At 52.8% G+C, this 24,254-nt stretch overlaps 10 protein-coding genes across 10 annotated transcripts; 4 read left to right on the forward strand and 6 right to left on the reverse strand.

The window, feature by feature from the left end:
* The first annotated feature begins 366 nt into the window (after positions 1 to 366).
* On the forward strand, positions 367 to 2,362 carry SNOG_11730 (hypothetical protein). The gene is made up of 5 exons (XM_001801917.1): positions 367 to 489; positions 774 to 1,057; positions 1,502 to 1,648; positions 1,706 to 1,952; positions 2,191 to 2,362. Exons 1-5 carry the CDS (start codon positions 404 to 406, stop codon positions 2,195 to 2,197), a joined length of 771 nt encoding a protein of 256 aa, XP_001801969.1. The 5' UTR covers positions 367 to 403; the 3' UTR covers positions 2,198 to 2,362.
* Positions 2,363 to 4,188: 1,826 nt separating this feature from the next.
* On the forward strand, positions 4,189 to 4,418 carry SNOG_11731 (hypothetical protein; the record flags this gene model as incomplete). Its single annotated transcript, XM_001801918.1, is given in 2 exon segments — positions 4,189 to 4,235; positions 4,253 to 4,418. 2 exon segments carry the CDS (start codon positions 4,189 to 4,191, stop codon positions 4,416 to 4,418), a joined length of 213 nt encoding a protein of 70 aa, XP_001801970.1.
* Positions 4,419 to 4,690: 272 nt separating this feature from the next.
* SNOG_11732 (hypothetical protein) lies at positions 4,691 to 4,966 on the reverse strand (the record flags this gene model as incomplete). The annotated part of the gene is made up of 2 exons (XM_001801919.1): positions 4,691 to 4,770; positions 4,894 to 4,966. 2 exons carry the CDS (start codon positions 4,964 to 4,966, stop codon positions 4,691 to 4,693), a joined length of 153 nt encoding a protein of 50 aa, XP_001801971.1.
* Positions 4,967 to 7,845: 2,879 nt separating this feature from the next.
* On the forward strand, positions 7,846 to 8,866 carry SNOG_11733 (hypothetical protein; the record flags this gene model as incomplete). Its single annotated transcript, XM_001801920.1, has 2 exons — positions 7,846 to 8,487; positions 8,585 to 8,866. 2 exons carry the CDS (start codon positions 7,846 to 7,848, stop codon positions 8,864 to 8,866), a joined length of 924 nt encoding a protein of 307 aa, XP_001801972.1.
* Positions 8,867 to 9,827: 961 nt separating this feature from the next.
* Positions 9,828 to 10,820, reverse strand: SNOG_11734 (hypothetical protein; the record flags this gene model as incomplete). Its single annotated transcript, XM_001801921.1, has 1 exon — positions 9,828 to 10,820. One exon carries the CDS (start codon positions 10,818 to 10,820, stop codon positions 9,828 to 9,830), a length of 993 nt encoding a protein of 330 aa, XP_001801973.1.
* Positions 10,821 to 11,769: 949 nt separating this feature from the next.
* SNOG_11735 (hypothetical protein) lies at positions 11,770 to 13,477 on the forward strand. Its single transcript, XM_001801922.1, has 6 exons — positions 11,770 to 11,869; positions 11,929 to 12,091; positions 12,143 to 12,277; positions 12,331 to 12,589; positions 12,644 to 13,039; positions 13,090 to 13,477. Exons 1-6 carry the CDS (start codon positions 11,846 to 11,848, stop codon positions 13,352 to 13,354), a joined length of 1,242 nt encoding a protein of 413 aa, XP_001801974.1. The 5' UTR covers positions 11,770 to 11,845; the 3' UTR covers positions 13,355 to 13,477.
* Positions 13,478 to 15,944: 2,467 nt separating this feature from the next.
* SNOG_11736 (hypothetical protein) lies at positions 15,945 to 16,994 on the reverse strand (the record flags this gene model as incomplete). The annotated part of the gene is made up of 1 exon (XM_001801923.1): positions 15,945 to 16,994. The coding sequence occupies one exon, from the start codon at positions 16,992 to 16,994 to the stop codon at positions 15,945 to 15,947; it is 1,050 nt and encodes a 349-aa protein (XP_001801975.1).
* Positions 16,995 to 17,997: 1,003 nt separating this feature from the next.
* SNOG_11737 (hypothetical protein) lies at positions 17,998 to 20,304 on the reverse strand (the record flags this gene model as incomplete). Its single annotated transcript, XM_001801924.1, has 5 exons — positions 17,998 to 18,287; positions 18,346 to 18,729; positions 18,849 to 19,545; positions 19,625 to 20,203; positions 20,275 to 20,304. 5 exons carry the CDS (start codon positions 20,302 to 20,304, stop codon positions 17,998 to 18,000), a joined length of 1,980 nt encoding a protein of 659 aa, XP_001801976.1.
* A 602-nt stretch (positions 20,305 to 20,906) lies between these two features.
* On the reverse strand, positions 20,907 to 21,494 carry SNOG_11738 (hypothetical protein; the record flags this gene model as incomplete). The annotated part of the gene is made up of 2 exons (XM_001801925.1): positions 20,907 to 21,353; positions 21,426 to 21,494. The coding sequence occupies 2 exons, from the start codon at positions 21,492 to 21,494 to the stop codon at positions 20,907 to 20,909; spliced, it is 516 nt and encodes a 171-aa protein (XP_001801977.1).
* A 362-nt stretch (positions 21,495 to 21,856) lies between these two features.
* Positions 21,857 to 24,047, reverse strand: SNOG_11739 (hypothetical protein; the record flags this gene model as incomplete). The annotated part of the gene is made up of 3 exons (XM_001801926.1): positions 21,857 to 23,392; positions 23,470 to 23,767; positions 23,865 to 24,047. 3 exons carry the CDS (start codon positions 24,045 to 24,047, stop codon positions 22,104 to 22,106), a joined length of 1,770 nt encoding a protein of 589 aa, XP_001801978.1. The 3' UTR covers positions 21,857 to 22,103.
* Between the last annotated feature and the right edge of the window lie 207 nt (positions 24,048 to 24,254).

A 24,254-nucleotide genomic window follows, 5' to 3' on the forward strand; every position in this document is an offset into this window, starting at 1 on the left:
TCGAGTCAGAGTGTCTTTCCAGACCTATGGGATCCTGCTATTGCACTAATAGGATGGATCGCAGTCAAGTCGACTTCTCATCGTTCTTTTTGGAGACTGCGAATTATCTTTGGCATGCCCGAATCTCCTATGCGTCCTGCTCTCCAATACAACACTTTTGGAACTCATAGAACTTGCTTGCAAATACAGTTGCAATGCGAACCAAACTCGAGTCATATACAAGATGTCCAACACTCCGTAGAGTATTAAGTCCGTAGCTCGGCACTACTACATTTCTAATCAGCTCCCAAATCGTCATAGTTGCCCCTCTCTGACCCCACTCGAACTAACAAACGCCATCTTCACAAGACTTCAGACTGCAATACTACGACAACTGACTACGTATTGCTATCTACAGAACATCATGTCTTCCCAGAATTCTGACATCACTTTGTACACTACACAAACGCCCAATGGCATCAAAATCTCCATCACGCTCGAAGAGCTAGGGTAAGTTATTGTTGTCATTTCTTACTCATTATTGGATCTTAGAAGTCCGCAATGTGAAAGTTTGGTATCAGAACTCTACAAGTTGCCCTTCAGCTGAGAAGAAACGAGGGATATTTTTGGTCGAGGAGACTGAAGTTGGGGGTGTCATGATGCACCCTAGCAGAAAATACCGCAGGAGGATTACAGAAAGAAAGTGGAAGATAGTTCGAACTATCCTACTATCTATGAAAGCTCAATCGATGGACATTAAATGACTCTAGCACAAATTCTAACATCTAACCCAGTCTCCCCTACAAAGTGCACAAGATCGACATCAGCAAGGACACTCAGAAAGAGCCCTGGTTTCGAGCCATCAATCCGAATGGCAGGATTCCAGCTTTGACTGACACCTTCACCGATGGAAAGCCCATCAACCTCTTCGAGAGCGGTGGCATCATGCAGTACCTCGTTGAGCGCTACGACACGGAGTACAAGATCAGTTTCCCCAAAGGCACGAGGGAGTACTACGAGATGAACAACTGGCTATTCTTCATGAACGCTGGTGTAGGCCCAATGCAAGGACAAGCAAGTAAGTACAAACTATTTATTTGTCATAGAGGGAGTGAGGCTGTGGCAGTTACCGAGTGAATCGATAGTCCCTTCTAGGGAAATCACCTATTTGCCATCAGATCCACCAACGTTGCAGAAGTTCACGCACAACATCCTTGAAACAAGCTGTCCGCCCAAACGGTTGAGCTCCAGACAAATCCACCGCCCCCAAGATCCCGCCTCCCCAAATTGACAAGGGCGTAATCTCGGAGACGGCCACCCGTCGGACAACATCCCACTCGACGAAAAAAAAGCACACCACGTATATCCCGGCCGGCAACCCGTCTTACCAGCAGAAGGTCAAACGATAGTCTCCTTAGTGTCCTTTCCGCCCGTTCCCGGATCTACGCCGGAATCTTACAGTTCGCTGCATGTGGAGCGATTACTGTACTGAACAGCAAGCTAACGCGAAAATCTCACACAGACCATTTCACACGGTACGCTCCCGAGCACATCGAATACGGCGTGAACCGATACCAGAACGAAACGCGCCGTCTATATGGCGTGTTGGACAAGCATCTCGCTGCCGACAACCGCCCGTACATTATGGGCGAGAAGTGCACTATTGCTGGTAAGCATCGACCCCCCCCCCTGCGTCATCCACATCACTCATGCATCTTTTACGCAGATCTCGCGCACTACGGCTGGATCGCGAGTGCCGGATGGGCGGGCATCGACATCGATGAATTCCCCACGCTCAAGGCCTGGGAAGAACGCATGACGGCACGTCCGGGCGTCGAGAAGGGTCGCCACGTACCCGATCCGCACACGATCAAGGAGCTGCTCAAGGATAAGACGAAGATGGAGGAGTATGCGGCCAAGAGCCGCGCGTGGGTACAGAAGGGCATGAAGGAAGATGCCGCAAAAAGTGAGAAGTGAGTAAGTGATAAGATTTCCTAATTACCTGGTAGTCAGCATGGCCTGACTTGACGACGCGGTTTTCGGAAAGTGGAGAACGGGAGATGAGCGGTAGCGGGCGGGACAGTTTTGTCATACCTTACGAATCGTGGCTGTACAGTTGGTATGCTGGCTGGGGATGGGGGGGGGGGGGGGGGAAATGAACAAGTACCTGAAACGATCACGACATCCCAGCTGACTGTTACTCACCTGCAGGTTGTAAGCAATACCTAGCGGACGAGAGGAAGTCGTTCGGACTCTTTGCCACAGTGGACTGAGTCCAACGATAACTGCCCGAAGTCAGAAAAAAGAAATTACTCATGTGCCGTCCCGTTGATGATGCGATAATCCTCCTTCCGTACACCAATACCTCTGAATACTTCTCCGGGACACCTTGATACAATGCCTGACGTCCATCAAGTCCCTGCGCCGCTGATCTCACCAGTTAGTCTCACACCTACGCTTCCGCGCACTTCAACGAAATTGCCTGCATTATTCCCAGTCCCAATACTAAATCAAGATCGCATGCAAATCTGCTGGTCCCATGTCTTACAAGGACCCACTATTGGAAGTGGCCGTATCCCTGGAGGGCTGCCTGAGATTACCGAGCCGATTGCGGGAGAAAACAGTTCCTTTCGATTTTTCTAACGTCTTGGGTCCAACAGTCATTGGGCTGTCGTGCAGTAGTCCCAAACACATCAATAATGCCGTCCGGCTTCGACGATATGATCGATCGCCACTTGACCGGTCGTGTTATACAGTGTTGGTGATCGACCAGAATAGACATTGTTGCTTACGGTGTGCGTGGTACACACGTGGCGACCCCTTGATCTACTTTGCCACTGTGCATCAGCGCTCGAGAGAGGCGTTGCGGTATATTGCGTGCATGGCTGAGGTATGAAAAGCATTTGACGTTTATCATGTGTCAGGTGATTTTCGCAGGTCATGGTTGCCTACTCATCGGTCAAACGATCAAGTGATGCACTGCCTGTGATCAGCAATACCAACCTTGACCTTGTCAATTAGTGTGAGGTATTTCGCACTCGCGTTCTCGTTCGTCGTCGTTGAGATTCCCTCATCAAACATCGGCTCCGGAACGCATTGCCTTGACCTGTTCCTTGGTGCTTGCCCATTGAGGTGTTGCTCGGACCCTTGCGTATCCCCACACGAACTCTGCGATGCAGCAGCTTTCTGCATGATCTTGAATTGGTCTCGCTTAGCGCGGAGAGAAGCGCTTGCCTAAGTGTGTTTATTTGCAATGTATTTTGTTGCTTCTAACCACAACGGGTCTTGGGGCTGTGCCCAAGTATGAGTCTGGGGCAATTCGAACATAGCCGGTTTACCTTTGCCCAGGCGAGGCGTTGGACAGACAGGCTACTCTTGATGCTTGATCCCAACATTGCAGTACCATTGTGCGAGGGCTGTGTGGGTCCTTATAGAACAAGAGGGTATAACAGAGGGGAGTGAGGTATAAGATGGACAGGGCTTGCGGCATCGCTTCGTAGACGCCGCTCCGCTCAGCCGAGATGTTCTTCCCGTTATGACTGCATGCATTGTGTGACCCGGGAACTGATAGGCGGAAAACCTGGGGTGAAAGACCACCCACCTCGAGGCCTCCAGACTTGCGGTCAGAGCGTGGCAGCACCTCCCCAGCCCAGTTTCTCCTGCAGCTCGTGCGACGTCGGTACCAAACCTCGTGATGCCGGATTGTAACAATCCCGGTCAAAGGCATCTGTCCTAATTAAGCTGGTCTTCGGTGACATTTCCTGGTGGATACTCGGCGAAGGCGCCAAGTGTTGGACCCTTAATCTAACCGCTCACAATATATCTATCGCATCCGTCATTTCCACAGAGTTCTGTTTGTCGTATGCCTCTGTGCCCGCTCACGAAACCTATTGCGCCAGGCAATCGCCGAGACTAACACAAGTGGCCATACCAGGCCATGGTGAAGCACAGGACATGACATCGGTATGTGGGGAAGCCGTGCCGTTCAGAGTTTGGGGCCGAAGCCTCGGTGAAGCATTTTGGTCCACTACTTAGCGCTGGACCGAACAGGCTTAGAGTCGGCGCTGAGCAGAAGAGCCACATATTAGCGTTTGTGGAGAACCTCAGGGTTACCTCGAGGCTGGCTGCTGATTAGCGGCCAGGACCCAACGAATCGTGCGGGTCCACCTAACCGGAAGCCGTCAAACGGCCGTGACCGCTTGACCCATCATGGGAGGAACTACTGAAGTACTGGGCTCCACAGCAGAGCTTGCGGCGTGCGTTGTGCTTCCAGGTTGCTTGTTTCTGTGGGAGAGGAGACTCAAGGGGTCTGCGCCAATGCGAAGACGCGCCCTGCACCCCGAGACATGCAGCTCGATACTGCAGCAGCGTTAAGGAAGCAGATTGCGCACAGTTCTGCCGCGACGCAGCGCAGGATGCAAGGTGGCTCTCCGCAGTGACCTCGTGCTCGTAGCCTGCAGTAATGCTCCAGCAATTCTCGATGTGAACCAACAAATCCACGAATCACCACCCGAGAATTTGCATTTCTGTTTGCGCGAGCTGTGGGCGGGCCGGTGTGCGCTGTCAGCACGAATCCTTCGTTGCACATCTGCATAAAGCCACGCCTTTGCATGTGAAGAGGAACTGGGGATGTGGCGTGAAGATCAACGCATGGAGCAAAGCAGCTCTTCCCCTTTGCACCAGTGACTTGTTTCAAGTTAAGATGGACTGCTCATAGACCGGCGTCTGTGTTGGTATCACTAGTAATCGGTTGGGATGTGCGACCAGCCCTACAGCCAGGAGGGGTGTCTCCTGGAATTTGTAGCAGCATGTGAGGCAACTAAAGGTTCATGCTTCACATTGAAGTGGTAGTCGACAACGCATAGCCGACGAAAGGGAACACCCTCGGTGGCTATCTTGTCATTTCACGCTTACCAGACCAGGACAGTATGTCACATCTTGTGATGGGCTTCTCGTCGTGTTGTGCGGTGACCTCGGGCGGATACATTGTCGAGCCAGGCGCGCAGTGCATGTAAGCACTGGGTCAGCAACCCCACAACATTGCAACATTGTCCAGCTTCCTTCTCCGGAGGTAATTGCGCTTGCATACTACCAAAATGGTAGCCCCATAAATTTTCAGCAGTTACGCACCAGTAGTTAGTACTCACGGAAGGCCCTGTCGCTGTGTTTTGGGCGCGACCTGCTACCAAGGTACATGCGAGTTCTCGAACACCTGTCTTTGTCTTCTATGGCACTAAAAGTGGGCCCTCAGAGGTGGGTACCCAAAAGTGGGCCAGCCAGGACGTCATTCGCCGCGACGCTGGTAGCACCAAGCACACGCGAGGCTCGTTTGGTGCCACTGGCAGCTGTTTCATGGCGTCGGAGCGGGCTTGCGTCCACAACAGTGATGCCCTGACGTCTTCCAGTTAATCACCATGTGTTCGTCCAGCATACCTGGGATCGGTATGGAGCCCGTTTCAGCAGGCTTTAGCATTACCAAATCGTGCGCGTTAGTAGTCGCATTAGGGTGATCAGATATAGCTATAACAGGCACATGATATAGATTTCATCCCCTTGTTAGTACGCAAGGCACCACTGGGGATTTCCAGCGCCCTCAAGCTACGGCCTTGACGAGGCGGGCACAAGGTGCTAGAAGGCGTAGCCAAGCGGTAGTGACGAGACGGGTGTTGACGTGCACTCAAGCGGACCTCTGACCCGCGCAGAAAGGGTCGTTCTCTAGCCTGGCAATGCGGGGGAGTGTGCGTCTTTATCCTGAACCCCTGTTGGTCTAGGGAGTTTAGCCGTAGACGCTGTGAATGGCCTGTCGAGAGGAGCACATTAAGGTGGCGTCGCCGAAAACCAGGTGCCGACCGTAAGTGCCCTCCAAGATCGGCAAGCCAATCCTGGAGACGTTCCATACATCCATGGGTGGTGGAATTAACGATTGCGTCTTCTGATATTACGCTCGAGGTGATCTCGCTTCTCGAAGACGCATGGACGCATAGAAGATTCAGATCGTGGCTTTCAGCGACCAGGATTCCTCCAGGTCGGAACTGCTTTGCACTAACGCTCCGAGGGCCCACATATGCTCCCCAAGTAACGCATGACCGTCCCCAGATTTTCCCATTGTCTGACCGCTTCCTCCCGCTCTTTGAAGTCGAGACTCCTCGAGTCAATCGATACTGACACCTGTTTCTTTTTTTCGACAAACAACAATGGCCACCATGGACCCCGCCACCACAGACATACCGAAACTTGAACGCAGGAGCTCTGCACCCGTCAAGCGACGAGTAAGCCGAGCCTGCGACCACTGCCACCGCATGCGAACCAGGTGTAACGGCCAGTCACCGTGTTCTCGCTGTGTCGAGTTGGAGTACGTTTGCCAGTACAATCGCGAGAAGAAACGCCGCGGAAAGGTGTGTATTCCTTCCTTAATGCAACACGTCTCTGCTCTATTGTAGACCACTACGACAACAACAGTCCAAGCTGTACAAATGTTCAGCACTTGTTGCCCCGCGACTTGGAAGCTGACTGTGCAAGGTGCCGCGTCACATTCAGAAACAGCGAGAGGAGGCCGCTGCTGCAGGACACAGCCCGCAAACACCTGGGTTGGCGCAGGGCAATGGGTACTTCGAGAGACCTAGTCTCTCGGAAATGGACGAGGAGGTGTGGTCTCAATCAGAAGCAACGCCAGTAGTTCCACAATTCCCATCAAGCAAAGCTCTACACAGCGCGCCGCAGGCTGAGTGGCGAGCGATGCATCCAGGTAATTACTACAATGTCCGTGTTTTACGTCGGCGCTGACAATCACCAGGCGCCCAGTTCGAAACGCCCGTCAACCACATGATGATAGATCCTTTGCTTCTCGGTTCTGGCGCGGCATACTCATCGATGCATGCTGAAATGCCAAGAGGCGAGCTGATGTATGCTATGAATGGCATGCATCTGCTTCCTGAACAGAACGGACAGGTTCCGCCTGAATATGCGAATATGGCAAATTACTCCATTCAGTACCAGGCTGGAGCGAGGCAGTCTTCACCACACAGTTACGGCTCCGTAGACACGGGATCTCCTGGGTCAGGAGTAAGCGTCAGCTCCTCCCAGAATGGAGGTGGTGGTTTGGTGCCGTGCAGGTACCCTGTACTGAAGCCGCTGATTCCACACCTTGGTACCATCATGACAGTCTCGACCGCCTGCGACCTCCTCGAATACTATTTCCAAAGTTCGTCATCGGTATTCATGGAGCCCACGTCGCCTTACATACTCGGCTCCGTTTTCAGGAAACGGTCATTCTTGCGGCAACACAAGCCTCGCAAGTGCAGTCCTGCACTGCTAGCGAGCATGTTGTGGATAGCTGCTCAGACTAGCGAGGCCAGCTATTTGACTTCGTCGCCATCTGCGAGGTCCACCATCTGTCAGAAGCTGTGGAAATTGACAGTCGATCTGCTTAAGCCTCTAGTTCACTCTCCGTCGTCCCACGGATTCGCTCCTGGTTCCGGACTTTCAGCAGCAGCACATGATAACTTCCGCGTCGATCGGGTGATGGGACGCTACGACGGCCGACCTGACGGAGCTATGCCTCCAACAAGCACTCTAGACGACATCGCGACCTACATGAATCTCGGAGTCGTGACATCTGCAAGCGAGTATAAAGCAGCATCTCTGCGATGGTGGAACGCGGCGTGGTCGCTTGCCAGAGAGCTCAAACTCGGTAGGGAAATGCCTCAAGATTCAGTGAAGGAGCGGGATCCGCATACATCCGAAAGCGGCGAAATGGATTTAACGGATTGCTCTCGCTCAGGCGTACAGGTCCCTGTTGGTACTCCAGCAGCAGCTGTGATTGAAGAGATGAAAGAAGAGAGACGGCGACTTTGGTGGCTACTTTACATGATTGACCGACATCTTGGCCTCTGTTACAACCGACCACTTGCGATGCTGGACAACGAATGCGAGGACTTGTTTCAGCCGGTTGCTGATACCCTGTGGCAGGCTGGCGAGTTTTACACTGGCCACTCTGGACCGCGCACCAAGGGATTAAACTTCCAGTGCACCTCGCACGATGTCTTCGGCTTCTTCCTTCCTCTGATGACAATTCTCGGTGATATCGTCGACTTGAACGCACAGAAGAACCACCCTAGATTCGGACAACGAAATTCCTGGGAACTCCACGAAGCTGAGATAAGGCGCCAATTGGAGAGGTATGCGTACAGCATTGAAGAGTTCAAAGCCCAGCACGGCTGTGGACCAAGCGAAGAGAACCAACAGACGACGAGCCCGGACCCCGTTCGTAGCGAATGGACACACCAAACGCGGAAGGTTGCTGCATACGCGACACATATCATGCATGTTTTGCATATACTGCTCCACGGCAAGTGGGACCCTGTCGCACTTCTCGAGGACGACAACATGTGGATTTGCTCGCAGAATTTCCTCGCCGCAACTTCAAGTGCAATTTCGGCTGCACACGCTGTTGGGGAGATCCTCGATCTGGATCCAGATCTGTCTTTTATGCCGTATCTGTTTGGAATGGTAAGTCTTCAATTTCTCCGGTAGCTTCGCATCTGCAATCCATTGCAAATGCTGCTCCACATGTTGATATGAAAGGAGCATAGCTAACACAGAGCAGTATCTCTTGCAAGGCAGTTTGATTTTGCTCCTTCTGGCCGACAAATTGTCTACCGAGACGAATGACGGGGTCATCAGAGCATGCGAGACCATTGTTCGAGCGCACGAAGCTGCAGTAGTTACTCTCAACACTGAGTATCAGAGGAATTTCCGAAAGGTCATGATCTCGACCCTGGCGCAGATCAAGGGTCATGGCCACGCTCGAGAAATGACGCCAGCGAAACGACGAGAAGTGCTTTCGCTGTATCGATGGACTAGTCTCGGAAATGGCCTTGCAATTTGAGATCGGTGATGTAGTGGCGCAGGGCGTTTTGTATTGAACGTGATATCCTGGGTTAGTTCAAGGGTGCAAATCGCTTAAGACAATCTGCGGTAGTCTGGTGGTTGTCCATTTTTGTAAGAGTACGGATTGGGTCTGGTAACAAAATTCTGCCAGCAGATCACGGGTTTGAAGCGACGATTATATGCCAGGTGTTTGGATATTTGGTTTTGATGAGCGCAGAGGATTGGTTCTCATTCGAGCGTATGCTGTTCGGTTGTTCTATACATGGTTAATGTTAAAATAGAGCTCTTGATGAGTTCGATGTCACATACAGTTCCTGACTCCGCACGGTACAATGTCCCGATAGCTGTATGACAATGGTGACCTTTCGCTCACCCGAACCCAGGATGCTATCATATAGGTAGCTCCCAGGGTCGGAATACGCTCGTGTTTATGATGCCGTCTTCCAACAAAGGAAGGTACGCAAAGTGTGCCAAAGTGTTGAGGATGCGCAGTGTAAATAGGTGAGTGTGCCCGTGCGAGGGGCGCGATGTGGTGAGGTGAGATAGTTTGTTTGGCGGCGGCAAGTTTGAGGCTATATGTAAGGAAGGAGCTGTCAGTCTGTGCACGTGACGTTGTCTTTTGCCAAAAGGCAGGCGCGACTACGCCACGCCCATGTGGGGCAAGATTAAGCAATTGAAGCACCGGGTATAATATGTAGGTATAATAAAGTAGCGGCATCGTGCTCGGTGTTATGCACAACTAGCAAAGAAGCTTAATCACTGGTCGCACTATGTGCCAAGCAGGGGATCTGCGTGATGGACACTCGAAAGCGCATCTGCAATCGCAGTAGGTGACCTCAAAGCCTTGATTGAACAAATGTAGAGTATTGAACACGTTAGCCTCCGTCTGAGAATTGACGTGCTCCGCAGCATCATAAAGGCAAAGTCGGGAAATCACAGAGCAGACGTGTCAGATTTCTTTATAACTTCTTCTCAACTTCCATGACCTCGCGGATGCCTTCAGCGACCGCATCAACCTTTTCCTTCGGAAGCCTCTTGAGTGGTCGGCGGGGGTATCCGCCGTAGCCGTAGTATGACTGAATAGCTGACTTGGTTCCAGGAATGGCAGCTTTCGTCAACACCCAATCACCCTTGCTGAGCACCTTCTGTAGTGCAATGGATTCGTCATATTTGCCTTCGGCCCACAGGTTCCATACTTTGACACAAGTCTTTGGAAGGACGTTTGCTCCCCCGGCAATGATTCCGGAGCCGCCACTAGCAGCAGTCTGAGCAGTGAAGTCTGCCATTCCACCGAAAGCCATGTAGCCGCTGCCATTGCTCTTTGTCGTACACGCGTCTGTAGCCAGTGCAACGCGTGTAAGTTTTCCAGTGTTGCCACATGTGAACTTTGTGCCAACGATGTTAGGATGCTGGGCAAGCTTGATGATGAGATCGCTATCCATGTCGATTCCAGCAACAGCTCCGGGGTAGTTGTAGAGGACTACGGGAAGTGGCGAGGCATCTGCGACTTTTGTAAAATACTCGACGATTGCGTCCTCGTCAATGGCATAGCGGTAGTAACTTGGAGGTACAATGAGGACATATTCGCCGCCCGCAGCTTCTGCTTCCTTGCAGAGCTCAATAGTGAGCTTAATGCCGTGCTCAGAAGCTCCTACCAAGACTGGCACGTTTTGGTAACCAGCCTCGTCCAGTGCTTCCCTGGTCGCTCGCGTGACTGTGGCCTTCTCCGCTCGCGAGAGGTGGACGGCCTCTCCATTCGATCCCATAGTTACAAGACCCACGAGGCCAGCTTGTGCAAGCCTGACAGCGTGCTTCTTGATGGTAGGAATGTCCAGCTCTTCGGTCTCGGGGTCGAAAAAGGTCATAGTTGGCGAGTAGATGCCCGCTCGCAGGGGTGTACGCTCCTTGTTCTGCCCATTGCTGTGGCCATTGGTCCCGTTGTTGGAAGTCATACTTGCGTTGTGTCGAGGAAGTGCTTAGAAGATGATGAAGCAGCAGGTGGTGAACTCGGGAAAGAGGATGGAACACTCAGTAATAACGGACACAGACGGGTTCGGTCAGCTTTAATATAACTGCGGAATGGATGTCAATCGGCGTAAAGTAAAGCAGAGGAGCTAGGTCGGCAGAGCCCAAATCCATCCCACCTTTATTTCGCACGCTATGAGAACTCTAACGTCGTCGCGATCCTGTCAGATGCGCATCGTCGATTCGCCAGAGACGACATAACTGTGAAACGGCGTGGCTAGATCCTACGTCGCGTGCAAGGGGCTGTGGGCCGTCTGACACCTCGGGGGACAACTGCGCGAGGTTGCGGGACGTGATGCGGCTTTTTCCTCGGGGCTGGTGACTAAACCTCCATGACCCATGGATAGCAATACCGTCTGTGGCAGGGTTGGGACGACAAACATTGCAGACCGACGTCTTGAAGGCAGAGACGGAAGAAGTCAGCACATTTCTCCACCAATAGCACGTGGCACAGCAGTGTGGGGGCACAAGGGAAGGGATCACCTCTGTTTCTTGGCCTGGGGAAGGTGGCATTAACACCTCGGAGCTGCGTCAGCTTACACGTCCGAACGCTGAGCAGCAACGCGTTCCAATTCACCAGTGCCGCCGCTTCTAATCATCTAAATTTTGCAACAAACGCACCGCTTAAACAGCTGTCATCAATTCAATCATTGTTTGGAACACATAACGACATCCGGCCGCGGCAGCCGGGAAAATTGCATCCTACCGTGAGCGCCTCAGCCCCTCCAAGTGCCCCTCATGTCGCTACGGGGGAAATGTAATTCCAGCTTGCCCTATTCGACCAAGCTCGGTGTGGTTCAAATGCCGCGGCGTCTGCGCGTGTCGAATGTAGTGAATGCGCCTCCACAGCATTGAGCGTCGGTCACCTTGCTGTTCTTTGGAAATTGTAGCTGAAGCTGAAGACAAGTGCCATTGACCTATTTATTGTCCGAAAACATTAAGAACAGCTACCATGGCGCCTCCAGAAGTTCTCATGGTACTGTTGCCCCGCTCATGTGTCGTCTATAAGTGCAATGTTTTTGACAAGAATGACAGGTCGGTACCGGCGAGTATACGACGGGATTTGTCGGTGGAGGTGCGTCCAAGTCTGACAAGAAAGTCGGCGTTGTGGGCTTGACCCTTTTCGACCTTCGAAAGCGTGGGAAGGTTGGAAAGCTCTCCATGGTGGGAGTCTCTGGAGGCAAATTCTCTGCAATCCGTGAGTTGTGAGCTCCCTATCCGATTGACTTGTCATGCTCATGTTGCGTAGGGGAGCATTTGCAGAAGAACATCTCTGAAGCCTACAACGGTCTAGACGTGTCCTTCGACGAATACCCGAAAGAGGGCAAAACAGACCCAGATGCGTACAAGACCGCAATCGACGCTTTACCAAAAGGCAGCGCAAGTAAGTTGTGTGCTGTCAGTTCTCAGATAAAACACCCTGCTAATTTCTCCTAGTCACAATCTTCACGCCCGACACCACTCACTATCCGATCGCTCAATACGCGATCGAGCGCGGTATCCACGTCCTCATCACCAAGCCAGCAGTGAAGCTACTCGAGCACCACCAGGACCTCATGGCACTTGCAAAGAAACACAATGTGTTCGTGTACATTGAGCACCACAAGCGCTACGACCCTGCATACGCTGATGCGCGTTTCCGGGCACAGAAATTGGGCGATTTCAACTACTTTTACTCGTACATGAGTCAGCCAAAGTAAGGCATTTTTCATACCTGCTCTGACGCGAAGCTGCTAAAAAATACATGCAGGAGCCAACTCGAAACCTTCAAGGCATGGGCGGGCAAGGACAGCGATATCTCATATTACCTCAATTCGCATCACGTCGACATAAACGAGTCCATGATACCGGATTACAAGCCAGTTCGCGTTATGGCCAGCGGAGCCAAAGGTATCGCAACCAATCTTGGCTGCGACCCTTCTACTGAAGACACCATTACCCTGCTTACCGACTGGGTAAAGAAGGATGACCCGAGCAAGCGTGCCACCGGTGTGTACACAGCAGGATGGGCAGCACCACAAAAGGCTGGCGTACACTCAAATCAGTACTTCCACTACATGGCGTCCAAAGGAGAAATTCGCGTCAACCAGGCCAAGCGAGGCTACGATGTCACTGACGATGACACCGGCCTGCTCTGGTACAACCCGTAAGTTTTGGCAGATATCCATATTTTCGGTAGACGCTGACCGCCCACAGCTTCTACATGAAGTACGCGCCAGACGAGGAGGGCAACTTTGCGGGACAGACCGGCTACGGCTACATCTCCTTCGAGAAGTTCATCGACGCTGTGACCGGCCTGAACGAGGGGAAGCTCACCCTAGAGCAGCTCGACGCACGTCCACTACCTACTCTCAAGAACACAATCGCTACCACTGCTATTTTGGAGGCAGGTAGGAGATCACTAGACGAGAGCCGACCGATTGAGATCGTTGAGGAGAACGGTGTGTGGTCTCTGAAGTGAAGCACACAATGACACTCTTATCTACTTGCACGCATCATCTACAATATCCAAGTTTCCCTCTTGCTCATCTCCACCTATCCAATATTGAAACAGATCGGTTGCTACGCCACGCACATGCACTAAGTAACCTACAACGCGCCACACCCATGCATCAACACGCTAGCACGTGGTCATGGCCGCTATGGCATCACCCCACCCCCACGGTGACATGCAGGGTGCCGCTAAGTCAAGGTTTGACCGACGCAAGGATCTAGAGGGATCGTCTTAGCCCTTGCTCTCTGTCACTGTCGGGTCAACGGTTCCCGAAGGCTTGGGCGACTTCTCCCGTTACTTCAGCCATCGGCGCCGAAACTGTACCAGAGTATGGGAGTGTGGTACGTTGCTCTTTACGTGCGTAGTGATCAAGTGTGATGGCGATTGGATAGTGTATGGAGTAGACTGGTGCAACAGAGGTCCAATGGATGTAAGCAGTGCATAACATTTACTACTTATTCCTCATTCTTGTGCACATTGTTCTGTACCTCTTCGCCTGGAGACTCTCCGATACACTCAAGTGTTTCAGAGCACGCGCGCTCGGAAACCATCAGTGAATCTTTTCAGCAACATGCGTACGCACGAAGAGAATTTGAACAGCAACAAGTCCCAAGTCCATCAAACAAGCTAAGCAAACAGTGACGGCTTTCTCCGTCAGAACTAGGTCCACGTCAACCTGCAATACAACAAGATAGTAAGCAAAGCTTACGCATGACCCACCTAAAACATTCACGCACACCTTCTCAGAACCTTCAATATGATTCTTCGTAGCCGCTTCACCGCTGAAATAAGCACTACGGCAGAGTCTCGGATGCTGATAAGCATCAATTAGAGGAGTACACTTATTGGCTCGCAATTTGTTGAGAAGTAACGAGCTGCAGATAAACAAGTAAGTTCACATATTATGTCTAATGTAAAACTGCACGGTGGAGCTGCTCAGTGAGCGCAGGTTTCCATTCAACAGATTCGTTGACCCACCCTTTCATCTACAAAACACCAACACCGCTATTCTCCGCCCAACCAAGCTCCACAAATTCCACAACTATACTTCCACCTCTACCACTCTCATATCAAGTCAATGCTTCTGCCTATTGTCAAAACACTCCAACCCCCCATCCGAAGACAACCACCTCCTCCGCACAAAGATTGCCCTGCACCTTCGCATGCATCACAGTGCCCTTCATGGCAGTCCAAATCAGCAAAAAAGAGACCCCAATAGAACCGAAGCCCTACACCAGAACAGAAAAGATGTGTAGCGAACCTGGGATAAAATTAGTTGAATTTGAGCACTGCTTTAGCTGAACGACCGGGCTAACAACGTGATTCAAGATCTGATGGGGAAACTGCTGATTGTTGCGATATATGAGTGTACCGGGATGGGGTGTTTGTTGTAGAATGCCAGATGGGGTAGAAAGCCCGACGTGAGTTTGCGAAGAATTGAGAAGCATCGGGCGTCGAGGAGAACGAAAGCGATGTCTGCTGCATCAAACGACTCCTTGGGCATGTTCTGCGGGAAAAGTTCCTCGGGGACTGGCCTTACATCTGAGCAGTTGGTCAACGCTAACTCGTACGTATTCCTTCGCAGTGGGTTACTACGACGGCTGATACGCACTGCCCTCTCTCCGCCACAACTCGCTCCGTTGATATTGAGCAAAGGCCTGCATTAACACGAGGCAACATCCTCATGGGTTCGTGCTTCGGCGGTTGATCATCACTAACTACATTATGATTGTTTCCGTTACGTCTTCACATTCACTCTATTTCGACAGCGAGTGATGTCAGTGCTCAATTTCCCTCGACACGCATGTGTGATTGAAGTGCAGTTTTGCACATCAAACGAGAAGTAGTACCACAGCGTTGATTCTTCGTCGAGATTGATAGTCTTTGAGTATACGTTCATGATATTTTCGATTGGAATTTACATCTAGATCATAGCACTTGGTAACATTTCCACACTCCGAGTTCGTCGTCTCGAAAACACTTAAATCCGCCAGGCTTTGTCCTTGTGGGGATTATCAAATGAGTTATCGAGGAATCCGAATTGCTTGGTTATTGTTTTCTTTTGTACATTCTTGTCTTGTCGAGTCCATGTACTGATGCATTTTGTTGAGAGGACTAGATGCCGTTGAAGACTGATTGTCCGTCGTTGAACAATGTATACATTGTCCAGAGTTCTATGCTCGAGCCAATTTCGCAAGGCATGTGTCACTGAACATCCCTCTGCGTTAAGTTTCTCAGACTCGAATGATAATCGTGAGTGTAAAGTGTGCAGTTGATGGAGTGTCACCTACCTATTTCCGTCACTCTAGTTCCAGCAAGCATGAGCAGACTGTCTTCGTTCTTTTCCGAAGAACCCTAGCGCAGTTTTAATCAAAACCTCTCTGACGGACTCATGTTACTAGAGATAGAAGAAGAAAAAATCTCGAGAATTACTTTCATTCTCGTGCGTCCATTCAGCGCCATTATCTAGACGCCTATATCGATACCATTCTATCACACTCCCTCGAAAAGATGGACACGAAGCAAACCCCTTATCCTCAATCTCAATTTCCGCCATCTAACCAGCCTTGCCAACCTCATCCAACTTATTCAACATGCCCTGCACCTCCTTGACCAGCGCCTTCCGTTGCAACCTGGCCTCCTGATCGCCCTCCGTCTCCACACCATCCAGCTTGAAGATGATCTGCGTGAGAATAGACTCGCTCAGCTTCTTGTACTCAAACTCGCGCTTTGCCTTTTCTTGCGGCGGGTTGTTCATGTACTGGATAGCAACCGGTACGAACTCGGTGCGGAATTTGCTGGCGATGGCGTCGAGCTTCGCAGACGGGGTCTGGGGCGCAGCTGGACGAGGAGCTGATGGGGGCGCGGAGGTAGGACGGGGTTGCGCATTGATGTGGGAGGGTATGGGGAGGTATTCGGAGCCTGCGCCCTGGCCGACGTAGCCTGGGGTGGAGGTGCCGGATGCGTTGGCGGACGCTGGGCCCTTCTTCTTGCTCTTCCTGCCGCCGCGCTTGCGGGACTTCTTCTTGCCTCCAGTGTTTGCGCCGGAGTCGCCGTCGTCATCGTCGTCGTCTTCCTCGTCTTCGCCTTCGCTCCATGCACGCTGGGTTGAGTGTTCAGCACCTGGCGCGAATCCTCCGGCAGGAGCCTCGCCAATGGTGACGAGAATCTCGCTGCCGGTTCCGTCGCCTCGCAGACCCTCCTCGCGGGCGCTGCGCTCGTCGTGCTTTAGGTTCCGGCCCTTGTAGAACATGCGTATCCGCCGGTGATCGTCGATGCCCAGCTTCTTCGCTGCCGCCTGTCGCACGGTGCCGATCTTGAGATCTCCATCGCGTATGCTGTGCGCGGGAAAGTGTGTGGGGTAATTCGTGCGCTTCTCCTTGAAGATCAAGACATCGGTTTCGCGCTCCGGGTTTTTGTCGTCCCAATCCACAATCTCAGGAGCCTGGGCAGCACCGTTTCTCCGCAGGTCTTCGTTGGTGATGTATGAGAAGTCCGAGTCGTTGACCACACCCGAATTCGGCGAGTTGCCTGGACGGCCGAAGGGTGAGAAGCGTCCTGCCCAACTGCCACCGCCGCTGCCACCAGCGCGAGAGAACCAGGACATAGTGACGAAGACTGCCGCAAGTGCGACGGCGAGTGTGGTGAGGTAGGCTGGGTCGTCGAAGCGAGGGTTTGTGACAAACTCGACGAGGTCGTTTGCGCTCGCGTGCTGCAAGTATCTGGTGATCTTCGAGAAAACGTCTGTAGACAGATTTTGATTCTCAGTATTCGAGGTAGTTGATGTTGCGCCGAGAGCAGGATGGTTCTTGAGAAAGTCGAACGACCTCTTTACGTCGTCGAGCAGAGTATTTAGCGACGCCACGGTGAACAGCTAGTATTCACTCGCCTTGCCAAAGATAGAGCAAGGCTAGCGCGTGCTTTCAGAATGACGTAGTAAGCAGCTGGGAAAGTGCTGGCACTGGTGAATGCTGAAGGGTGGGGTTCTGTAAGCCTGCGAAGTGCTTGTTGATCGGCCAAATGTTGAAGCGGCCTGACGTCGACTCTCGGAAAATGCCCGCAGCCGCACACGCGAGACTCGAAAGAAGGGTCCACGCTTAGTCTCACTTCTACAGTTCCACAAGCTTTTTCCAGTACAAACTCCATGCATAGCACAATTCACGGCCAGTTGATTAGAGCAGTTTCAGATCAATCGACACAGCCTGGAGGCACAGAAACCGAGTACGAGCATAGCAGTCGATCGACGATCACTTGTCACAATGCCAGGGTATCCTTACAGATCAGACGTGTCAGTCCACATGACACAGTAGTGTGAATCAGGCTGTCCATTCAATCATTATATGGTACACAATGCGCGCTATAAGTATGTTCGTGAAGGTCGTGTCATGGGTTTTAACTCCAAAAGAGACATGACACCGAGAGAAAAGGAAATTTTGACCGTCCGATGTACACCATTTCGCCAAGCATTGCCGTTCAGATGTCGTGACATAGGAAAGAGAAGAGACGGATGAGACGATGAAGAAGGGAAACTGCTGCCTGGAAGCTAAGCGGCAATGCGCTCCCCTGTGAAAGCTTGAAAATGCAAGAAACAAGGTTCAAGAATGGTGGCCTCAGGCCTTGCCACGCTTGGGTGTGGCCAGGAAGGCAAGTCGTGACTTGCTAATGGCGCTGCCTCGACTCGGTGTCTTGCGTGCAACTTTGCTGGAGCCAGCAGGTGTCTTCGAAGGTGTAGCAGGCATAGGCTTCATCTTCTTCGCAGATCGGTAGCTGTCGTCCGCAGGCGTATCATTTTCCTTGTCGGAGGTCTCCTGGACAGTGTCGAGCTTGCGCTTCTTGCCTTCGACGAGAGTCGATGCGTCGCTCTTACGGACCATACGGATAGTACCGGCAGAGGAGGGGCCTGAAGATGTAATGTTAGTGACTTTCTGAAGGTGCTGAATTGTATTCAAGAAACTCACCAAAATCAACGGCCTTGCCTGACTCGAATGAGAAGGAGCGCGACTGGTTCGCAGTCGCCTCACCAAATGTCAGACGTCGAGAGGGTGAAGTTGATGGGGACTCGGCTTCCTGAGAGATCTCTGGGTACTGGACACTCGAAAGCGTAGGATAGATGACTGCACCACTGGGCACCTCGCTACCAGCCCTGAACTTCATCGGTGACGGAGACTTGCCAAGATCGTCGTCTCCTGCTCGCTGTAGAGTGCTGTTGGTGAAGATGACGTGTTTCTTCACTGGTGCAGTTGCTGGCATAGGAGGCAAAGCTTTCTCAAGGTTCAATGACATTGGCGGCGACATGTGAGTACCAGCAGCGATCTGAACAGGGTCGTCCGAGTACTTGCAACCTGGAGTACGCAGGATGGAACGTACGCGCTGTAGGTTCTGGCTTGCCTAGTGACACAATTAGCACATCTCATCTCAAACGAGCTTGTAAGAACTCAACCTACCTTGCGCATGCTCTCACGAGCACCATCTCGCATGGACTGCGCCACGTTCGTGGGCGAGAACAGGTTGTTGGTAGAGGGCGACTTGGCCAAGGAAGGAATCATCGAAGTCGTCTTCAACGTCTTGACGCTCTGGGAACGAGCCATGGAGGCCTTGGTCGGGGTCATGAGCCGAGCAGCAAGACGGGGGAGCGCAGTCTGAGAGGTAATCTTGCGCGCGGGTGTAGGAGCGGGAGGCGCCGAAGGTCCAGACATGGCATCCCGAGTCGTTGGACGGGTGGTCGCAGCATCGTCGGCTTCTGTGCGTTTGATCCGCTTTGCCGTCTGGTTGCTTTCAACTGGACCATCACGAGACATAGGACGCGAAGCGCTTGCAGAAGCCACCAGACGAACAGTCGACTGCGAGCGCGGTAGGCTCGAGCCAGCAAGGTCCATCTTGGACTGTGTACGCTTTAGCGGTGTTGGCGGAATCTTGCTGCCAGAGTCTGTTAGATCCATCTTCGACTGTGTGCGCTTGAGCTTGCTCGTCTCAGGCTTGGCCAGCTCGGGCTTGGAAGGCGATTTCTTCAAGGGCTGCGATACAACGGGCTTGAAACGAGTCGGGTCGGCGCGGAACGCGGATGCATGGTTGGCGATCGAATCCATCTTCTTGAACTGCTGCATGTGAACATCGCTGAAGCGCGCGATTTTGCCCTTGGGCTCGGGCCTTCTTGCGCTCTGGGGACACATCCGCCTTGGAAGAGAAATGGGTTGCGCCGAAGAGCGCAGGACGACCGGGAGTAGCTCCACCATTTACGTCTTTGAGGAGATTTCGCGTGCCTGGACTGAGCGTGGCGTCCTCCTGGCGATAGCTCTTTGTGAAACCAGCAAACGGAGACTTGAAGCGGAAACGAAAGTCGGGTGACGACTCAATACGCGCAGCGTTGGCGGCGGAAGCAGGCACAGGGGTCTTTGAAGGCGTCGCCTGGTTCATGCCCGCTGCCTTAGGAGGCGCTGTGTGCGCGCCCAAAGCCTGGAATCCAAGCCATCGCGCCTCGTCCAGAACCTTTGCAGTGCTCGCATGATGGTGCGCGGGGTGCATCTCCTGACCGGCAGGCTTGATAGGCGTTCGGTTGGTGGGCGTTTGGCTCCCCTTAGTTGAGAGAAGCGACTTGGATGACTTGCTCTTGAGCGCCGCGGGCGTAGCTGTCGCATGCGGGAGTCTTGATGCTGGAGCGGCGGCCTTTTGCGGAGTTTTCACGGAGGATGGGTCGGGAAGGTCAGGCATCTCTGGCAGCACCGGCAGTCCTGTGTGTGGTGAAGAATCTGCTGTCATCCAGCTGTCATCGCTCGAGCGCGACCTCGCAGAGGTGTCGGCGGTGGGTGTAGGTGTGGGCTGCTATGGAGGCGCATTAGCACATGTAAACAAACCAAATATGGGACGAAAGTAAAGCGAGATGCGCATACCTTTTGCAACCGGGCTGAGCGGCGCGCCATGACTGCTGTTGGTGTTGAACAAGTTCAGAAGGAATGTCGGAAGAAAACGAGCGGAGATTAAGGTGGTCTGTGGGTGGAGAGAGAGGTGTTGAGGTGGTGGAGTCAGCTTGGCAAATCATAACAAACAACGCACGGGCCCCAGTATGATCGCGACGTCATTTGAGACAGCCGTGCCGATCGAGAGTCGCAACATAGAAGCGTTGTTATACTTCGTAGTGGTACATGCAAGGCACAGATTTGGTGCTTAAATACCATGACATCTGCTGTGCGCCGTGACGGAGATGAACTATCCGGTCCCGCGAGTGCTGCAGGCCATCTTTCAAGATTTTGAATAATCAGAGTTTTGCCATCGCGTCCAAAATCCAGCGACACGGCGTAAGGCTCGAGGTCGTTGTAGGAGTGGGCCGCTATTGCCTTCGCTGCTTTCCGTCCTTGACAGCTGTCATAACGTCAGGCTGTACCCTCAAAGATGATAGAAGTGTAGGTCAGCGCATATGTCAAGCCGAAAGTGATGACATTTCGCAAAGGGCATATATGATCCTGTCATGCCCCAGAAACTTATATCTCCATCAGCATTACAACATCGTTCCCACAATGCCCAATCACCACCCCCTCCCCACCTTGTCCTCCCCCAACCTCGCCTGCCCTGGCCTCGCCAGCACCGCCTCAACCCCCCTCTCCACCTCCAAACTAACCTTCTCCTTCTTCTTAATCTCATCCATTTCCCTCCCCTCCCTCTCCCTCCTTACCTGCTCCTCGCTCTTCCACACGAAATTTCCCGCGCCCCCGCGTCCCGACCGCGCGACCGGCAACTCCTGGCTCTCAGGATGCCATGGCGTGCTAACTTGTGGTTTCGAGGACGTGGGTATGGCGGTGGAATCGGAGGGTTGGGTGAATGTGCCTTCTTTTTGGAGCTCGGTGGGTTGGTACCAGTTTCCTGCGCCGCCTCGGCCCATGTGTGCGTAGTCGCAGGCTTGTTGGGCGGTTGCTTGGGCGATTGCTTGGGCGGATTGAGATGTGGAGGTGGGTGCGCGGTTCGCTTCGATGTCCTGTGATGGCTGTTAGGCCGCTGAGGTAGTAGGGCGGTGCGCCGGCGTTGAAGTGCGGTAATGCGCAGTTACCTCTACGATCTTCTTGCTGTCCTCCTTGGCCTGCAATATGTTACCTGCACCTCCACGTCCGTAGGGCATCTTGGCGACTCAGGTGTGTAGTTAAGGAAATGTGAGATTAGTGCAAGGCAATGAGGTTTCACGAAGATGTGAGTGCTATAGTGCTTTTGTGGGTTGACAAAGGGTACTGCATTTGCCAGGTTACGGCATCGCGGCGTAACTGTCTGCCCTTACAGATGCCGGACACCTGGACTTGATAGCAACGTGGGGAAGCTTGTTCGCACGGTCAAGACCTGATAGGTGTGGGGAATGTCAGGCCAACCTAATTTGTCACATGCTTGGCAGCTGATAAGAACTGGGGATAGCCCTGGCGCCGTTTCCCTAGCTTTGGCGATTCATTTGCAAGTGGCGATCCAATGTACGATCAATATGCGATAGATTGGACAATGGGGAATCATGAAATTGCACACTAATATCTGTGGACGGCTCGCTGAAAAACGTCCAGCCATCAAGGCGTAACCAACATACCAAAGCAACATCGCTTCCACAATACGCCTAGACATTCCCACCTACATGAAGTTCGTCTCCCGCAGGAGCGACTAAGACCTATCGTGGATGACACCTGAACGCCCCTCAAAACACCATGCAAGTTCGTACCGCGGTATGACATGCTCGAAGTTGAAAAACACTCTACTCACGGCCTTCTTGAACCGCACGTAATACGGGGTACAGGCTGTGCGCATCATCGTCCTCCATGCGGCGTTCCTCTTTGGCATCTTCATCCTCTTCATCCGAGAAATCATGAGATTCGAGTCTCTCCTTGAGGTAAGCTCGGAGGCGCTCGATAACGCGGATGTTCTCAACCCATGATTGCTGAGACGAGTCGCCCGTCTCAGTGGAATCTGAAACTACGCTTGGTGATCGCAGGGCAGGATCAACCTTGGGCGAGTGAAGGGCCAGCTGATTGACGTTGTGATGGAGGTTGTCCTCGTCCTTGGGAGATGGGCCATCGCTTGATGTGTCCATGTCCTCACCACTGCGTCGGTCTGGGGCAGCCTTTTGCAGCAGGTTGCCAGAGAATCGACGACGGCCATCAGCGTCGAAAGCAGGTGCAAGCCCAGATGAAGGAGCAGCAGCTGACATATCTGACATTGCACTAACAGAGGGGAGCGTGGGGTACATGCTACCAATGTTTGTCCTTGAAGTAGGCGAAACGTTGCTTGCAGAGTGGTGACCACCAGGAGAGTGCTGGGAGCCATAAGACATAACACTTGATGCTGGGGTGAGAGCAGGGGTCTCAGCGGTGGTGGAGCCGATTGCAGTCGCATGGGAGGACTGTGAGTGGCTGGAGGAGAGGCCAGGCGGTGAGTGGCTTGAGCGGTAGCCGGCACCAGTGTGGACGTAGTGTGCGCCAGGCTGGTGCACGCCGGCGGCTGCAGCCTGGTTGGGGTTCTCATAAACGGTGCTTTGGAGTTGCTCCAAAAACTGGTCGATGTTCAAGAGATCGCTCTTCGTCCTGAGGTTGGGCAGGGGCAATGAGTATGGGTGATGCATCGGGGGGTGCGTCGCTTGAGCAACCATGGAACCTCCATGGCCGTAGTCGGACATGCCACCGCTTTGGTAGCCACCACCACCGCCGCCGAGGACTGGAAGCTGAACTCCTTGAAGACCCATGAGTCTTTGACCAACATCATAGTAGGTTGACGGGTCAATGGCACGACGCTTAGCGTCGCCGAAGAATTCGTTCAACGCATCATATGCTGCACGCTTACGGATCTCGTAGTCGTTGTTCAACTGTTGAGACTGGTTGACGGCATAATAGACGGGGCCGTAAGCAGAGTTTTGAGGTGGTCCGCCGTAGAAGCCGGCAGGGGCACCACCGGGATGTTGCTGGCCATAGCTGCCATTGGGGCCAAGCGCGCCATCAGGATACTGATATCCACTCGCTGTAGCGGCAAGCGCCTGCAAGTCAGCGACAACTGTAGAACTCCAGTTAGAAATTGAAAAGAGATAAAGAATGACCGGGTTTGTTGGTAATGTGAGATGGCAGACTTACGTTTACCGTTCTGGCCAGGGTAGCCGCCGGCGCCGTGAGGTCCGCCGCGGTTGGGCTCGGGTGAGCGAAGCAAGACAGAGTCATCAGCGTGAGTCTTGACGTGTTTCTTCAGATCCTGCGGGCGCTTGAACGCCTTGCCGCAGAAGTCGCACTTGTGCGGCTTCAAAGGCACGTGAACACGGATGTGAGAAGTGATGTGGTCTCGCTTGACCGTCGTGGTGCGGCAGTTGCCCCACTGGCAGGTCAAGTTCAAGTTGTTGGTGCTCTTGCGACCAACGTGACGCTCACAGACGTGATCCTGAATGAAGTCAGTACATGTAGAAACGCATATGCTGTGGTCGCTCGATTGGTACTGAGGTACGCCCAAGGCTTCGAACGAAAGAGTGATGACTTACGTAGAGTTGCTCAGCAGAAGGGAGACGCTCGCCGCAACTTTGCCACTGGCAGACAAGCTGGTCGCCAGAAGAGTTAACGACAGAGGCGGGAGTAGAGGCAGTCTGTTGCGGAGTGCCCTGGGGCTGCTGTGGAGTGTTCGCAGCAGCGACAGCCGCCTGAGCGGCAGCTTGTTCAGCGCTCATAGTTCGGAGAAGCTCTTGGCAGTGGAGCTTCAAGTCTAAAGAAAGCGTAAAAAGCACAGAACGCGAACAATGTTCAGCGCGATTGCAGAAAAATGTCAGTGTATGACCGCAGGGTTGGGAGCGCGTCCTTGGGTTGTATTGTAGTGCGATGTGGGAAGTGGACGCCGAGCGCGCTGGGGGGACAGCGGTTTCTTGTATGCCGCGCCC

This window comes from Parastagonospora nodorum (assembly GCF_000146915.1).
Source record: "Parastagonospora nodorum SN15 chromosome Unknown scaffold_20, whole genome shotgun sequence".
Classification (NCBI taxonomy): domain Eukaryota; kingdom Fungi; phylum Ascomycota; class Dothideomycetes; order Pleosporales; family Phaeosphaeriaceae; genus Parastagonospora; species Parastagonospora nodorum.

Coding starts and splice junctions, on each gene's coding strand:
- SNOG_11730 (XM_001801917.1), top strand. CDS start 404: ATGTCTTCCCAGAATTCTGACATCACTTTGTACACTACACAAACGCCC. Junction 490..773: donor ATCACGCTCGAAGAGCTAGG/GTAAGTTATTGT, acceptor CATCTAACCCAG/TCTCCCCTACAAAGTGCACA. Junction 1,649..1,705: donor CGAGAAGTGCACTATTGCTG/GTAAGCATCGAC, acceptor TCTTTTACGCAG/ATCTCGCGCACTACGGCTGG.
- SNOG_11735 (XM_001801922.1), top strand. CDS start 11,846: ATGGCGCCTCCAGAAGTTCTCATG. Junction 12,092..12,142: donor AGGCAAATTCTCTGCAATCC/GTGAGTTGTGAG, acceptor CATGTTGCGTAG/GGGAGCATTTGCAGAAGAAC. Junction 13,040..13,089: donor GGCCTGCTCTGGTACAACCC/GTAAGTTTTGGC, acceptor GACCGCCCACAG/CTTCTACATGAAGTACGCGC.